Consider the following 16,348-nt stretch of genomic DNA (forward strand, 5'->3'; position numbering starts at 1 on the left):
GAAAGGCGCAGGGAGTTAGCTGAACGAATCGTTAGATCCTACCTGGCAGATGATAGTCCCGCATCGGCTTACCGATTCTGGTCAGTTTCAGCTCTATACTCCAAAAATACCACCAGGATGAACGAAAAGGTTAATTGTGGAATGCCACAGAGTAGATAATTATCACCTGCTTAACTTGCATTAATTGGAACTTGATGTCAAAATTTTGACTCTCTCGTCAGGCATGAGTCACATATCTCTTTGCTTCTAAGATTTGCCGTAACGCCAGCACGCCAGCCACATAACGCCAGTGCCGCCAGAACAGGAATCCAAGATGGATATTCGCCAAGCATTTATGAGGCGATGCAAGATACATTCAACGTATAGGGAAAGGGTATCATGACATCCAATGGACATACCATACAGCCGTAAGCTAACCTATCATCATAGGCTCTCCTTGACCATGCATCACTGGCGCGCCCTCACTTCGCTCCTCTTCCATCATTTCGATCAAGTCGTCCAAATTGGAATCCAAGTTCTCGGCTGCTTGCTGATCTAGACAATCCTTTAGAAGTCGACGGTACTTGTCGATCTTTTCCCCGGTACCCGATGCACCTAGAGCATCGACATATTCTTTCTCCGCACTTCGCTCTTCTGCAAGGAGTTCCGATAACTCGTAGGCGAGCTTGATCCTATTCGCGTAGGAATCGTCGTTGGCGTCACCGTTCATCATAGATAGACTTTTATCAACAGAGACTTGAACGTGGAGTTGGCTTTGGTTAGCTAATATGTCAAGCAGCTGGTGCTGTAGCACAGTAGCATCGCCGACCGCTTTGGTTGCCGCCTCGGGTGATTCCAATTGCCCATCAAGTTCCGTGATTTGCGCACGCACAACGGAAAGCTCGTTCTGGGTATTTGCAAGAATACGTCTGGCCGCTATCTCGGCTTCGTTCTTCTCTTTCCATTCCTCGTCGTAACTATGGGCCAGGTCCTCGAACTTCTCCAGGACAAGTGGCGTAATCTTATTCTGAACCGTGTTTGCTGCTTCGGAGTTATACGTGACGGCAAGCTTGGTGACGGACTCCGTAAGAGCGTCACGGAAGGAGACGTGCCGTTGAGAATCAGGAGCAAAAGGGGAAGACGATCGTTGGGGGACGCGCTCCTTGGGGTTCTTAGTGGCGTTCAATTCCTTGATTAGATCTTCTGCTCGGATTCCTTCAGCGTTGGGGATGTCGGTAGAAGCGCCTCGGCCAAGGAGAGCTCGTATACACTTGCGAGCATTTGTCTTAGCCGCAAGATGTAGTGCCGTGTTGCCAGCATGATCTTGAGCATCGATGAGATGCTGAACAAAATTCGGGTCATGAGTTTCCAGAAGTTTATTTAAGATGTTGTCGAGATAGTATCGACAAATTGTTGTACTTGTGATCCGGCCACTCTTCATGATGGCAGCATGATGAATGACGGTAGAGCCTGTATTATCACGGGCATCGACGGTGTCCCATAACTCCTTCATGATGGCAGGGAATGTTTGCTTATCGAAGCAGTTGGTGAAGTTAACCGAGCGCATGAAAGGCGTCTCGCCCCTGGAATTTTGCACTCCTAAGGTGGCATTGAATCTCTTCAGTTGCTTAACAAGCTCTAGGTCACCCATGGCACTGGCCCAGTGGAGGGCAGTGTGCTTCTCCATGTCGATCATCCAATCAGGCTGGAAGTTAGGGGGTGGCTCGGGGCGATATGTCGGCACATCTTGGCGAGCTAGAAGAAAGTAGTCTAACAGCTCATCACTGTAAAGAGCATGATGCTGCTCTGTATAGTCATGAGCAGGTTCGTCCCGCTTTCTCTTGCGGTGCCCGGTGGAGAAATGCGACAGATCATGGTGATCGTCCTCGGCCATGTACGAGGCGGAAGCGACAGTGGCATTATCAGGGGTGTCATCCTCGTTTAACTGTTGGCTGGCGCTTTCGACATCCGGGGGTGGAGGAGGGCCTATGACATGTTAGCATCGATAGATAATATATCGCTCGTTCGCGATGTAGGTGTTTGTGTAATGACATACCCCATTTCGGAACAGCAGGCTTTCTGGGAGCCTTGGGCTTGCTCGCATGGCGGGGTGCGGGAGGGGGACTTTGATTCCCCGGAGTAAATTCGAATATTGGTCGAAGTCGTTCATATACATTGTTACGGTGAGCGAGCTGTTCGCCAACATCTAAGGGGATCCATGTGCCCTGGTATTTGCCGTAGCCACCTTGAATCTTCTCATGAACGTCCTTCTGTACCTCACGCTCGAGAATTCGGGTTCGTGCAGGTTTATCGAAACCAGCAGCCTTGAGGATATGCGTTGCGTTGACCCAGTCGTCTTGTCGGCGGCGCATAACATGTTCCTTCGTATCCCCTCCAAATTGGTACTCGTATACGGGGACCTGTGATGATGTTTGTCAGGTTAGCACTTGATCGCAGCTGTAGCTAGTAGGTTGACATGATTGATTGGGTTGGTATGAGTGACTGGTGACTAGCGAAGTCGCATGAAGATATCGGCATAGGTGAGCGATAATATATATATATCTATGGAGAGTAGGAATGCGATCTTAGGAAAGGTATGAGATAGGTACCTACACCACTATATGTCGCACTGTATATACCACCGGTGGTGGCGTCTTTCACCATGGTGGCAGCTTGGACCCAGCTGGGACCTGGAAATTGATAATGCGGATTATTAAATTGATAAATGGCAATGGTCACTGCAATGGTAGAAAAGATGAATATATCGTGCGATCAAATGATAGACTCTATACCGACAGTATACTGACTAGGCAACTATAATTTGCATGAATCGGTGATACGAGAGGCTGAGAGAGGAAGATAGATTGCGCAGTCATAAATTGTTAGATCGGTTGAGTTGATTGGGCGACTGGAGTTTTGAGAGATCGAGGGCTAAGAAATCGCGGAGACGCGAAAATGATTAAAGGGAAAATGAGGGAAGACGCGGTACCGTACGTACCTAGTATAATATACGCGTAAATTGAAATTGGCTATTACCTACATAGTACTGTACCTACCTAGTAGGCAAGGTGGTCATAGCGTACAGGGATCTGTAGTCTCTAGATTTGGGTTAGATCTGCTTATCTAAGCTGATACTAGGGCGCATTTGAGGCTTCAAAGTTCAAACAGTGCTGTTATGCATAGGTATGCATCTGTGCATATCCATGGATGAGATTCATTTTTGATGTTGATCAACGCCAAAGACATTTCATTTTTGAGGGAGAAAACTACGCCGAAGAAGACCGGCACTGATAGATTAGCGCCTTCGATGCAAGTGGCGTTTCTGTTGGCGCTTTATTAAACATGGATGCAGTTAGAACCCCTTTCCATCATTCTTCAAGCAAATCAATTTGCTTCTTCTAATATTCAGCTCGGATACTCATTCGTTAATCATTACCGGTATAATGGCTACTCATACGAATCCCAATCTCTTTCATATCTGCTACTGTTTATAGGTAGGTAGATACTTCAGCTACGCTGCTATGTTCCGTAATAAGGTACCACGAAGGGATATCAATTCCCTTTTCTAAAGTTATCCAGAATCTGTATTTGATATATAATATCCTTCTTCATCTCTTGTGGGATTTTTTCGTCCCAATTTCGAGAGAAAGATCCTAGCGATAATTGCCCAGCTTCATATCCAATTCATGTCCTATCCCACTCATTTGCGACAGTTGTCCCGTTATCCCTGAACCTATGGGATAATACCCTAGTCTCACGACTCGAACCGAAAATGGCAGTGCCTCTTCAAATCCTCGTGGGGGACGTCGAATATGCTTGTGGGACCGTTGCTAGTCGTCTCATAGATTTAGGGAAGTCAGCCATGTTGACTCAGGCTAGCATGTTACCTGTGGCGGCGGAATGCTTAACCTCGAAAGCAGTCCTTGAAAGATTGGGGACACTTCTAACGCACATAGAACCGACTGAGTTCGATGCTACACAAGGCACCTACAAAGAGCAAATCGAGGACCTAAAGCCTTGCTTTGAAGTTATTTTGCACTCGACATCTGAAATTTTGCTCGACGTCGATCACGAAATCACACGTCTACGCCGTTACCACTCCCGGGGAGATCCCCTCGCATCTTCAAAAGTTGTTCCAGTGTTACAGGAATTTTTTATAAATGTCAGGTTTGGCCTGCGGAGGAACCGGTCCTCACTGTGTCTTATGATGGAATGTCTTCAGAGGTAATCGATTGAACTCTTCAAGTACCAACGACGATGATGACCTAATTGACACGCAATACAGAGGAAGTTTATTGGGGGCGACTATCCAACTAGTCGACCAGACTACATTGATGCACCGCTCTTCTGTGAAGACGACAGAGTCGTCAAGGCTACAACCATTAGTAGCAGTTGATCTGCATAAAGTATCAAATCAACCGGATATACGGCGACTTCTCGTCAAGTACCGAAACAAACGTATAATTTCTCAAGAGAGCGAGTCTAAGCTTAACCGTAAGCTCCACGAAGCCATTACTAGGTGCGATCATGGCTCCGTCCATAAATGCCTCTTATCGAAAGCCAAACCGGACACACCACTTGAACAATCGAGGCTTGCACCGATTCATCGAGCCCTAAGCCAAGTGGAGGCATCGCTCGCCTCCGGCAATACCACAGCCGCCGCAGCATCAGCTTCGATCGTGACGGCCCTAGTTCTCGCAGGTGCGACGCTCCAAACATTAGATGAAGATGGCCGAACCCCTCTTATACGAGCGGTCATGAATGAGATGCCTGATTCTCTGATATCATTGTTGCTGGAATTTGGAACACCCGTGAATGTTAGGGATAGAAAGAAGAATACCGCACTCCATTATGCAGCGACGAAGGCCCCTTCGGGCGAGATGGGAAATATTGATACTATTCGGATTTTACTAGCCCACGGAGCGAACCAAGGCTTGAGAAATAAGAGAGGGCGTACAGCCTTGCATGAAGCTGTGTCGTTTATGTGCCATGACCGAAGTCGAGAGCTCCTGGACTACGGAGCAGACCTAGACATGACCGACAATAATGGATGGTCCCCTTTATTTGGAGCAGTCACGCAGGGAAGCACGGCACTTACTAAACTACTATGTGGTCGCGGCGCTCGCGTTGACAAGAAGGACAAAGGTGGGCAGACTGCTCTCCACTATGCCATATCTCAGGGATGCAAAGAGGTGGCCGATGCCCTACTGAATAACGGAGCGGATGCCAATCTCATTTCAAGGGGAGAAACACCTCTTTGCCGAGCAGCATCCAAGTCTAATTTGGCACTTGTTGAGCTTCTTCTGGCTTATGGTGCCGACTTCATGTTACCGTCGCCAAGTTATCACGGTGCCCTACCCATACATATTGCTGCCATGGGGAGCGACTTAACTATCTTGAACACTCTCTTGGAGTCGGGATCTCCTATAAATCCTATCGATGACGAACTACGGACACCCTTGAGATGGGCGATGGATGGTGGCAAAAATGAACTTGTGCATTTCCTGCTAAGTAAAGGAGCGGCGAAGTGAATTTACTAATATTTAAGCAGTTTGCTATATCTAATTACCTAAGTGTTTAAATCACATTTATGTTCTTAGATAGGTACCTACCTAGGTATGATTGGTACCTAGTACCTTTAGCTTTTATAGATCGGTATAAATCAAGAACCAACGGCGATTATATCTCTTTTCAAATCCGATACGAGGGTGAAGAATTTAAAGGGAGTATCGTAGGTGAATTTAGTAACACCTAAATATACCCAGGTAGGTAAGTTATAAATAACTGTTAGGGACCTCGCTACTCATTTATCTAAGTGACATGGATAAATCTAGTGATTTCGTCTCTACTAGGTACCTACGTAATGCTCATAGTATACATATGTAGGTACATACATATGTCTTATACTACCTAGGTACCTAACCTATGTAGGTACGGTAATGGACACTACCTAGGTAGAAATTAGGTAGGTCCTTAGCTGACCTTGGTTTCCCCGCTCGTCTGTTGTAAAACCTAAAGCCGCCGGGGGGTTTTCGGAGGTACGTAACCTTGGAGCTGGCCATCACATATAGCAAAAGCACGTAATATCCGTTATCCTTTTTCCTCTACTGCTACCTTCCCCGCTCTCTCTTGCCATTGACGGTTGGAGACTTCGACATTTCTGAATTTCATAACGGGATATGATTGTTTCCCTAAGAAGCTACAAGTAGACAAAGGCTAAGCATATTCTTTAGTGCGAGTCAAGGAACGAGAAGAGTGATAAGAGCTTAAAAATGCCTCTAATCGCTTCATCGCCGCGAGATCGCATCATCCTAGGTTTGATGACCTTTGGGCCAGATGAGAAAGTTGGGGCACGCATTACCGACTTGAATGAGTTCAACAAAGCTCTTGATACCTTCCAAGCTCGAGGCTACAACGAGATCGACACGGCACGGGTATACGTAAATGGCCAGCAGGAGGCATACACGCGACAGACCAGGTGGAAGGAGCGCGGACTGACGTTGGCTACCAAGTTCAAGTATCCCGTTGGAGACGGTGCCAACCAAGCCGCTAAAATTGTCGACTCTTTGGAAACGAGCCTTAAGGAACTTGGAACGGAGACAGTGGATGTAGGTTTGCCTGGGTCATTGGTCATGACTTGACTTACATTATTTCGTACTCGCTTCATTATGCTGACGAATATGATCTATAGCTCATCTATCTCCACGCGGCGGACCGTACGACTCCTTTCGCCGAAACTCTCGAGGCGGTAGACAAGCTACACAAGGCGGGCAAGTTCGTACGATTCGGCATCTCGAATTTCACGGCGGCCGAGGTCGCCGAAATCGTTTTGACATGCAAATACAATGGATGGGTAAGACCGACCGTTTACCAAGGCATGTATAACGCTATCACGCGTGGCATCGAGCCAGAGTTGATTCCGGCTTGTCGGCGATACGGACTGGATATCGTGGTGTACAATCCGATCGCAGGTGGTTTATTCAGCGGCAAGATAAAGAGCGTGGACATCGACCCGGGTGATTCTAGCCGGTTTAGCACCAAGAGCGTCACGGGAGTCAACTATCGTAACCGGTACTTCAAAGAGAGCACGTTCAAGGCACTTCAGACGATTGAGAAGGCGGTCGAGAAGCACCCGGGCTTAACTCTCATCGAGGTAGCTCTGCGCTGGATGGTCCATCACAGCCAGCTCAAGATCAAAGATGGCAACGATGGCATTCTTATCGGTATTAGCTCGTACGACCAGCTAGTGAGCAACCTCGACAATCTGGAGAAGGGCCCGCTACCCGAAGATGTCGTTCAGGCGCTTGACGAGGCGTGGATGATCGCAAAGCCGGATGCACCAAATTACTGGCATAAAGATCTCGTATACACTTACGATACACGTGAAGCGTTATTTGGAGCGAACGCAAAATAGATAGAATCAATCCATACCCAGGTAATTTATTAATCTAGATGCTACCTAGTGGGAACTAGGTAGGTAGTAGCCAATTAAAAATCGAAAAATCTAGATGTCTATTCTGTACCTAGGTACCTAGCAAATAGACAATGCTAAATGGTACCTAGCATATATGTAGTAGAAAGAGTGATTGGTGTTACCACATAAATGCAAGATGTGATCATGTAGCATAGGAGGCTGACTTGCTTTCTTACGCCTGACTTCCAAGGTTAAGGTTCTTAATGGATGGGATGATTGGGGGTTGGCATTGGCACACGGCAGGGCTGCCAGGTGTAATAGCCGTCTGACCGTTGTAATCGGTACTCTAGCCGGCCGGTACCGGTTAGGCACTTACAGCGGTACAATATAGTGGGTAAGTGCTGTAAGTAAGCCGCGATGACGATGATCTTCATAGTAAACACCGAGAGGACACTTTGAGAGACAGGGGTTTAGTTAGCGTGCCCCTTAGCGTGCCCTTCTTTAGCGTACCAACCAGCACCTAGGAACTCCATCCCTTTAGGTCCTTAAGGTATCATTTGACTTAATGTTTGCATATCCGACGTGCATATGGGAATATCTTCGTATGCTGCTACTGCTACAACTCGCCTTCTTGAACAACTTTGACGAATAAGAAACTTATTAGGTACTACCTGACCTTAGTCCCTCTCTATTTTTGTGCTACGTAGGTAATAAACGTACCTAAGTAACCTACGTAAGACGGGACTGTCCTTATTTTTTTTCCCCGTACTATCTTTAGATAGGATAGCCTGATAGCTTACTGTACCTTTCTTCTCTTTCTTTTGGTTGGTCCTTAAATTATAATTCTCACCTAATCGTTTATTTTTATTTATTTTAATTATTTTCCCTCCTTTGGCCCCGTTCTGTTATCTTTGATGTCGACTTCAAACTCGAAAAACATCCGCCTATCTAGCATTCCTGCTCGCTTAAAACCGACATCGCAGCATTCGAACTCGAGACCCGAACCATCACCGCTGCTGTCGGCTAGTTCCTACGGGTCTAGCGTCGAAGACTATATCGGTAGCGGTACCGATACTGTAGGAGGGAGAACGCCCAACTTCGATCGGCGGTTGTCTTTTGTACAGGAAGACGACGAGCGCTCCGATATCAGTCGACTCTATAGCCCTCGTAGATTCGACATACTCAGCTCCGCATACGACTCTGAAGACGACCACGACGCTATGTCGGATAGTAAGAGGCCGTCTTTCTTCCGTCCTACTGACGGCCGCTCCGGCACGCCGCTCCTAAAGAAATCGGACGATGAAGACCGCGGGAGGCCACGGTACAACAATTCGCGACCAACCTCACCTCTCCCTATTCCGGTTTCAACCCCTTCCTCCACAAATAGCAGACCTACGTTTTCGCGGCACTCGACGATGCGATCTCGATCACCCGACACTCAAGCGCGCATGGCGGCGAAGAAGAAGTATACATATGCTGCTATCTTCCTAGTAGTATCGCTCATATCCTTCTGCATACAAACGGAACTAGGACGATACGTGCAGCACGAGCTGGGCTGGAACAAGGCGTATTGCATGTTATACCTAACACATGGGTCGTGGGCGCTTTTATGGCCCGCACAGCTGCTAATCTTGCGCATCCAAAAGTGGAACGTGCCATGGCAGACCTTCTGGCGGAGACACGTATATCTGCTACGCTCGACGGCGCATATGGTCGCCCAGCAAGAACTCGATATCCCGCGCCACGTCGTCCAGCGCAGTCCCTTTCCCTACATTATTCGAACCACGGCTTTTATCACGACGGCGTTGACGGTGGCGGGGTTTAGTTGGTATGTCGCGGTTAATATGACGAGTCCGAGCGATCTAACGGCCATCTACAATTGCTCTGCTTTTTTCGCCTACGCCTTTAGCGTGCCACTGCTGAACGAGAAGCTGCGGTTAGACAAGTCCTTCGCAGTCTTGATCGCCATTGCCGGTGTTTTAGTTGTCGCGTATGGAGACTCCAAGGATCCGGCTGGAGAGGAGGAGGGCATGGATACTGAGGCTAGCACGCGATTCCTGGGCAATATGATTATCGGCGCAGGGAGTGTGTTATACGGATTATATGAAGTACTTTACAAGCGATGGGCCTGTCCACCAGAAGGTACATCAGCAACACGAGGCATGATCTTCGCCAACGCGTTCGGGAGCTGCATCGGCACTTTCACCCTTACCGTCTTATGGATCCCCTTGCCTCTCCTACATATTCTGGGCTGGGAAACGTTCGAGCTGCCGACGAGCGAAGCAGCTTTCTACCTTTTCATCTCCGTCATCATGAACGCGACGTTCGCCGGCTGCTTCCTGGTCTTGATATCGCTAACGAGCCCCGTGCTGAGTTCCGTGGCCGCGTTGCTGACTATTTTCATCGTTGCCGTCGCCGACTGGCTGGTCACGGGGCAGAGCATGAGCACCGCTGCCGTGGGCGGCGGATGTATGATCATCGTCGCATTTCTCATGTTGAGTTGGAGCACGTGGCGCGAGATGACTGAAGATGCTGAACGCAAGGCTGCTGTCGACGTTGCCGGTCCCGTTGATTGGAGTAGCGAGGACAGTGACAAGGATGATCGGTTGGATTAGGGGGCGTTGAAATCCAATCCCTTCCTTAGTTCCCTCTCACAATTATTCGGTTTCCTTCTGTCAAAAGTGTATTTATCTAACAGTATAAATCAGACTATGTAGGGGCATTTACGGGCTCATCGATCATATCACGGGATGATCATGAGATGGCCATATTAGAGCGATACTAGACGCGGCGATTTTTCTTTTGTTACCATGGATATATGAGGATCTTAAACTACGTACTTGGTCATTCTTGAGGTTGTCGGATGCTATCATCGGTTGTTACTGGCATTGCTGGCGCTATAGAGGCGTACTGGTTTCTGAATTTGGTTATAAAGGCTGCGAAGCATTGCTTGCCCACTTGCGCAAGTAGCGGGGCATTATTCGAGGTACGCATATATATTATAAGGGGTTGGTATATTAAATGGGTGTCACAGACACTGGCATAGGGAGTGTAGGGATATGCAGTCTCTAGAAAGGTTTGCATCATAGACCCAGATATGACAAACACTAGGGATCGTTTGAATTAATACTAAAAGCCATTCACATTAGTATGAGATGGTCATGAAGATTGCCGGTCCTATGCTGAGATTGTAATTCATGGTTTGGAGGAACCAATGCTCTGGTGCCTGCTTGGGCGAATCTATGATGACTTATCCCTAGCAAAGCTGGTGATCCTCGGACTAGATAGAGGCTAGTTATTAATATTAGAGCTTAGGATCCTTGGTTCTAGTTTCTACTAACGAGGCTGCTTTCTTCCCATTTTCCCAGAGAAAAAAGCACGACGTAATAACCGGTCGTAAATTCAAGACTTTGAATTAAACTGTTGGATATTCTGTGGGTGGTTGACCATTCTGCATATATAGCCACATGCTTGAGAATGGCAAACGGGCGACGCCGTTGAACGCGAACCGCCTTAATGATCCCTGACTAGGTCGTGTTTCGTCAGTAAACTTCTATACACGTGAAGCACTGTGGGTTTGTTTGTAACATAGTATAGTAGGGGTTGTAGGGATCTCCTATCCGAAGTCGTCTGCTCTCCACGTCGTAAATAGTACGGAATAGCCAATTCGAAGGGAATGAGAATGTTAATTCTCCATGTTGTTGCTAGGCAAACCTCGTGCTATACTGCTCTGCTAGCTAGGATAGAGGCGCCACAAAACATCCCATCAGAGACACAATTTTTGCATGATACGCCTATCAAACTTGAAGGGGGGGAAGAGAGGAGCTATACTGACAATATTAGCCCTTCGGGAGAGTTAGCGACCGCAATATGGCCATCGATCTCCCGTTCAGTAATGGGACCTTTCCCATCGTCGTCGTACTTGACAAAGACGCCCTCTCGCTCTACCTTCCAATCCTTGACCCCGCTGCGCTTGACAAAATCGACGGCCATGTTCCACGCATCAATATCCGCCGTGTCGCCGCTCTCGAAAACTTGCAATGATGCCCAATTCCTTGGTTGGTCCATGGGACTAGCCGTTAAGGTTAGCTCGCGCATTAGGGAGCTATATGCTGTGTTGCGTTCCATCCATAGGTCGGCTGAGTCGACATGGTGCATCTCCTCATCGTCCAATATGAGTAGGTTTTCCGGGCCGGGTGTTAATTGTACGAATAGTCGTTCGACTTTAGGTAGATGCTGGACGAGAACCTCGAAGTGAGAGGAGAGGGGAAATATGGCAATGTAGTTAAAGTCAACAACGGTGGGCGGTACGAGGGGAGTATCATTGGGGTGCTCCTCGCATCCAAGGAGAGCTCCCAACATGGATGGAGGCCGTCGTAGGAAGAATTCATATGTTCGGTAGACCCTGGTGGATGAACCTTCGTTGAGAAGTATAGAAGTCCACGGACGAACAGTGAAAAGCGGGCATGAAGGTGGATTCCTATATCGAATTCCGGTAGGGGGACTTGCCGATGCAGGTTGAGCCGCTCTCCTAGTATCATGTTCCGGCGGTGAAAGCTGGAGATCGGATAAGTATACATCTGCCGGCTTTTCACGCCCAGGTCCCCTTGTGGTTCGGGCAAGGGAAAGGATATGGTAGGGAATACTGAAGGACCAGGCATCATCTAAGAAGAGCATACGAGACATGAACGCAGCAAGCGTGGTGGGAGGTGCAATGATGGTAAATCTCAGAGGATCGATAACAGAGAAGAGCTGATCCCATAACCACTCGAGATCGACTGTCCGTATTTCGGGCATCGTATGTCTAGCGTCGGCCTCCTTGTCCACAAAGTCCACGATTAGGGTGAATGTTATGACACCGCGATCTAATTTATTATCCTCTAAGAACTGCAGGAGAGGAATCGGGTTCATGGTAAAGGCGCGAAGTGATGATATCTTGGGCCTCCATAAGATGTGGCGGAATAAATTAGGGAGGGCCAATATTCGCCAAGCCCTGGAGACGAGAGATGCATTTTTGAGGCCATGTAGAAGTTGAGGCTTGACATGCAACATGTCGTCGCTCGGCTGATGGCGAAGTCGCACTTGAGATGGAGCCGGGCCATCGAGGAACTCGAAGATGTGAAGTAATACTTCCGGAGGTATACAATCCATCGCGGTGACGGTAAGAGAGCTAACAAGCAGATTCTTAAATTTGTGTTGACTTGCTCACTTTCCTGCTTCCTCGTTTAAGTAAACTGTGAAGGTCGAGGTCTTACCTGTTCCCGTTCGCAGGAGTTGAAATCGAATATTACTGAGATACAACAGACTCTTAGACCGTGTTGAATATTTGGTACATAGTATCCTTTTTGATGATCAAATCTATGTGTGACGACGCATTATGAAAACTCGTAGACAAAGTTAATTCGTTTAATCTTCTTGGTTGAAGATGATGTCTGAATTACGGATTGCGGATTTAAGGTACATTCAAGGTTATGCATGGGTGGTTCGGAAATCGGCCAACCGGCGACACATTACGCGGGAACGTGGGGGTATATTTTCTGATATAATTATATTATTCATAAGAGAGTATGTGGTGTGCCATCATATTCACTCTGTGAATGATATAACACTGTATAGTCGCATAACACATCCGCTTCACCCGTATTAGTGGTAGGTACCTACATGTAGTATCTGACGAAACAAATGTCTTGGAGAAATTGGATTTTAATCTAGAAAGCATCATCTTCAGATATATCAACACGCTTTTGAGATGATTCTTTACTGTTGATGGTACTTACGATATGAGGGGAAACAATAGGGGAATGGACCGAGTGATATATTATACTCGTGCATATTATATGAATGTATGGTAGGCTAAGTGGATGTGACACGAGAACAAATATCACGTCACAGACAACCTTGAAGTATTAAGGTAGTCAAGGTCAAGGTCAAGGTTGTCCTCGACCGAATCGTCTATTTTGTCTCGACTGGTAGTATGACGGGAAAAGCATCCGGATAAACATATCACGGCCGTTATTCGACATTTTTACGCCACCACACCACCTTAGTGGGTACCTACTGCCGGAACCGCCTAAGAAGTTGCTATAATAAGTTCGCAGGTTTTCATATGAAGTTAGAAGCCACTAAGAAACTAGTATTCGGTATCGAATGATTTTACGACATGACACTTCATATACATAAAACACGCAGAATGTTACAACTGGAGGATCTTGATGTTCATCTCCAACCTACTGGGTATCCAGCTAGGCCGTTGGTTTAAGGCCGCGTTCGCGTGCTATAGTTGTAGAGTCAGCATTGACAAAGGCGGGGGCGTGCAGGGGTTGCGGATGTTGAATAGCAGAAAACGGGGAAATTATGGACACAATAAACGGCAATGAGGTAGATGTCGTCGACTTTCTAAGCTCTAACTAAGCGGGAGCTCCCCCATAAGCCGAACACATTAAATCCCGCTAATCTACTTCTAGTAAATCAATCCGCCATGATAGGCAACATCATCTGTACATACCGTGTACATAGTAGTGTCGCTACTTCTATACTAAAGTAAATTTACTTACCTAGTATCCCTGCGCCCCTCATACATCCTTCCCCTCTTACCAGAGTCTACCCGGATGTTGGTAGTCACGATGCTCTTTTTAACACACTTGGTAATTGCTTCTCCGCAGCTCTCCTCATCCTTCCTCATCCAATCGAGCTTGGGGGTAAGGCGTCCCCACTCAAACTTGGCAACATTATGGAGCGGCCGGAGTAGATAAAAGGGATGATATCGTGCCTTCTTTATAGGTTCCCCCTTCCTTTCATTCCGGATGCTTTTGTAACCTGTTCGACTAGTAGGCAAAGTCGAAGCCACTTACCCATCCTACCTACCTACTTATCCGAGACAATCCGGTTAAACTAGCGCCAGTCACTTTGTATCTTGATCCGTGATCGATATGCCGGCTAACAAACAAAGGCCACCGTTCCGTGCCGAGCACCTGGGCAGTCTGCTTCGTCCAAAGGAGTTGGTCGAGAAGCGTGTACAGCTTGATGATAAGAAGGCAGTCGATATTGTTAAAGATGCGGAGCTCCACGCCCTCGAAGACAAGGCTATCAACAACATCGTCAAGCTCCAGTTAGACCTTGGATTCCATGCCATCAATGATGGCGAATACCGTCGTCATCAGTTCTGGGGAACCTTCTTCCCTAATCTCGACGGATTCGAGGAGATCGTAAACCCAGAGTGGGACATATTCCGGATGTACGTACCGGATACTGCTGCATTCAGTGAGTCTTCTTCGGAGTAGGGGAGAGTAGGGCGACGCTAGTCGAGGTTGTTGGTTGAGTGGTCTGACATTTTATATCGCTCAGCCGAGACGGGCCACAAGCCAGGTGAAACGATCGTCTGCGTCGGCAAGATTAAGCATGCTGGGAGCGCCTATCTATCCGACTGGAACTACCTCAAGAAAATAGTCCCTGCCGATAGAGTAAAGGAGCTGAAGATAACGCTGGCTGCTCCTGAATGGTCAGTTAGGCGTCTGTTTGGGATTGATTAGTGCTGTCAGAGCCGCTGACCTTTTGGATGTTGTAGGTATCATCTCAGATACAAGAAGGGAAGAGCATATCCTAAGGAGGTATATGCCAACGATGCTGAGTACTTTGCTGATATCGCCAAAGCCTACCAAACAGTAAGTCAAGCCCTCCAGATAATTGTGCCATACCATAGGTAGCATAATATATCCCCTTTCCACAAATCACAACCAATTAAGTATATCTGAATAGTAGTTGTCACTAATTTCGCAACCTGCAGGAATTGCAACTTCTATATGACAATGGCTGCCGAAATGTCACCATTGACGACCCGAATTTGGCCTGTAAGTGAGGTTTATAGCGCTTACGCCCTGCCCCACCAACCGCTAAAGGAACGGATGCTAACTCAAGTTGCGATCACAGACTTTTGTGATGAGAAGATGCTCGCTGGATTCAAGGCAGATGGCGAGGATTCGGATGCCCTTCTCGACTCATATATCAAGCTTTACAATGACTGCGTATCGTCGCGACCGGCTGATATGCACTTGGGAATTCACCTCTGCCGAGGGAATTTCGCGAACAGCAGACATTTCTCAGAGGGTGGGTATGATCGAATCGCCACCAAGCTCTTCAACAACATCGATGCCGACACGTACTTCCTCGAGTACGACACAGAGCGGGCAGGAAATTTCGAGCCACTGAAGGAATTACCCTCTCACAAGAATGTCGTCTTGGGTGTCATCACTAGCAAGTTCCCCAAACTCGAGGATATTGAGGAGACGCGCAACAGAGTCTTCCAGGCTGCTGATATAGTTGCAAAAGGCGCTGGTCAGACGCGCGAGGAAGCTCTCAAGCGACTCGGCGTCAGTCCCCAATGCGGATTTGCTAGTCATCATCTTGGTAATGCCGTAACGCACGATGACATGGTCGCAAAGCTAAAGTTAGTGAGGGAACTCGCAAACTCGATCTGGCCTGGGGAGCCTTAGATAAGACTTGCGATAATATGTATCAACGCTAAAATCGCCATCAACGTCGCCGTTAGGAACGAAAAGAGCTGGACGCTGCCTGAGTGTTTGTACGTCGCGTAAACGAGGATTCCGAGATATGTATTCAACATGCAAGTTTGGGACGGGGAACAAAAAACTGACACTCAACGATTGAGAAATAATTTGAACATAGTATTTCAGCTGGCGCGTACCTACTAATTATGCATTTCGGCAGTTTTTCTTTTCTTTTCTGGTCGGCGAGTTCGCTTCCATGACCGGTGGGACGTTCTACGACATAATGATTACCTAGCCTACTAAAAGTGGTAAAGCAAGATCTTATCCTCCAGGTGAATCAATCGTGACGCTTGGCATGATCCGCTACTTTCGTTGGTATTGTAAGGTAATATAAGTGCTGGTGTAGCGAGTTTTAACGATTGAACCGGTGAAAACATCTGAAATTCTAGGT

The 16,348-nt window shown here is 47.4% G+C and overlaps 5 protein-coding genes across 5 annotated transcripts; 3 read left to right on the forward strand and 2 right to left on the reverse strand.

Annotated features, from left to right (window-relative positions):
• Positions 1–212: 212 nt before the first annotated feature.
• Positions 213–2,924, reverse strand: GGS22DRAFT_102281 (ANK-repeat protein MBP1). The gene is made up of 3 exons (XM_047957714.1): positions 2,593–2,924; positions 2,036–2,399; positions 213–1,965 (listed from the first exon to the last, which is right to left on the reverse strand). Exons 1-3 carry the CDS (start codon positions 2,641–2,643, stop codon positions 413–415), a joined length of 1,968 nt encoding a protein of 655 aa, XP_047813766.1. The 5' UTR covers positions 2,644–2,924; the 3' UTR covers positions 213–412.
• A 1,007-nt stretch (positions 2,925–3,931) lies between these two features.
• GGS22DRAFT_176370 (ankyrin repeat-containing domain protein) lies at positions 3,932–5,637 on the forward strand. The gene has a single exon (XM_047963401.1). The coding sequence runs from the start codon at positions 4,314–4,316 to the stop codon at positions 5,508–5,510; it is 1,197 nt and encodes a 398-aa protein (XP_047813767.1). The 5' UTR covers positions 3,932–4,313; the 3' UTR covers positions 5,511–5,637.
• A 614-nt stretch (positions 5,638–6,251) lies between these two features.
• On the forward strand, positions 6,252–10,008 carry GGS22DRAFT_182700 (NADP-dependent oxidoreductase domain-containing protein; the record flags this gene model as incomplete). Its single annotated transcript, XM_047964000.1, has 4 exons — positions 6,252–6,587; positions 6,671–7,368; positions 8,346–8,560; positions 8,600–10,008. 4 exons carry the CDS (start codon positions 6,252–6,254, stop codon positions 10,006–10,008), a joined length of 2,658 nt encoding a protein of 885 aa, XP_047813768.1.
• Positions 10,009–10,662: 654 nt separating this feature from the next.
• Positions 10,663–12,681, reverse strand: GGS22DRAFT_102308 (uncharacterized protein). The gene is made up of 3 exons (XM_047957715.1): positions 11,229–12,681; positions 10,735–10,916; positions 10,663–10,673 (listed from the first exon to the last, which is right to left on the reverse strand). The coding sequence occupies exons 1-2, from the start codon at positions 12,542–12,544 to the stop codon at positions 10,907–10,909; spliced, it is 1,326 nt and encodes a 441-aa protein (XP_047813769.1). The 5' UTR covers positions 12,545–12,681; the 3' UTR covers positions 10,663–10,673; positions 10,735–10,906.
• Positions 12,682–13,805: 1,124 nt separating this feature from the next.
• Positions 13,806–16,261, forward strand: GGS22DRAFT_176375 (5-methyltetrahydropteroyltriglutamate-homocysteine methyltransferase). Its single transcript, XM_047963402.1, has 5 exons — positions 13,806–14,653; positions 14,738–14,891; positions 14,958–15,054; positions 15,177–15,240; positions 15,320–16,261. The coding sequence occupies exons 1-5, from the start codon at positions 14,323–14,325 to the stop codon at positions 15,880–15,882; spliced, it is 1,209 nt and encodes a 402-aa protein (XP_047813770.1). The 5' UTR covers positions 13,806–14,322; the 3' UTR covers positions 15,883–16,261.
• Positions 16,262–16,348: the final 87 nt, after the last annotated feature.

Source organism: Annulohypoxylon maeteangense, assembly GCF_022496945.1.
Source record: "Annulohypoxylon maeteangense strain CBS 123835 unplaced genomic scaffold GGS22scaffold_35, whole genome shotgun sequence".
NCBI classification, from domain to species: Eukaryota; Fungi; Ascomycota; class Sordariomycetes; order Xylariales; family Hypoxylaceae; genus Annulohypoxylon; species Annulohypoxylon maeteangense.

Coding starts and splice junctions, on each gene's coding strand:
- GGS22DRAFT_102281 (XM_047957714.1), bottom strand. CDS start 2,643: ATGGTGAAAGACGCCACCACCGGTGGTATATACAGTGCGACATATAGT. Junction 2,400..2,592: donor ACAGTGCGACATATAGTGGT/GTAGGTACCTAT, acceptor ACATCATCACAG/GTCCCCGTATACGAGTACCA. Junction 1,966..2,035: donor GCCTGCTGTTCCGAAATGGG/GTATGTCATTAC, acceptor AACATGTCATAG/GCCCTCCTCCACCCCCGGAT.
- GGS22DRAFT_176370 (XM_047963401.1), top strand. CDS start 4,314: ATGCACCGCTCTTCTGTGAAGACGACAGAGTCGTCAAGGCTACAACCA.
- GGS22DRAFT_102308 (XM_047957715.1), bottom strand. CDS start 12,544: ATGGATTGTATACCTCCGGAAGTATTACTTCACATCTTCGAGTTCCTC.
- GGS22DRAFT_176375 (XM_047963402.1), top strand. CDS start 14,323: ATGCCGGCTAACAAACAAAGGCCACCGTTCCGTGCCGAGCACCTGGGC. Junction 15,055..15,176: donor TCGCCAAAGCCTACCAAACA/GTAAGTCAAGCC, acceptor CGCAACCTGCAG/GAATTGCAACTTCTATATGA. Junction 15,241..15,319: donor TGACGACCCGAATTTGGCCT/GTAAGTGAGGTT, acceptor TTGCGATCACAG/ACTTTTGTGATGAGAAGATG.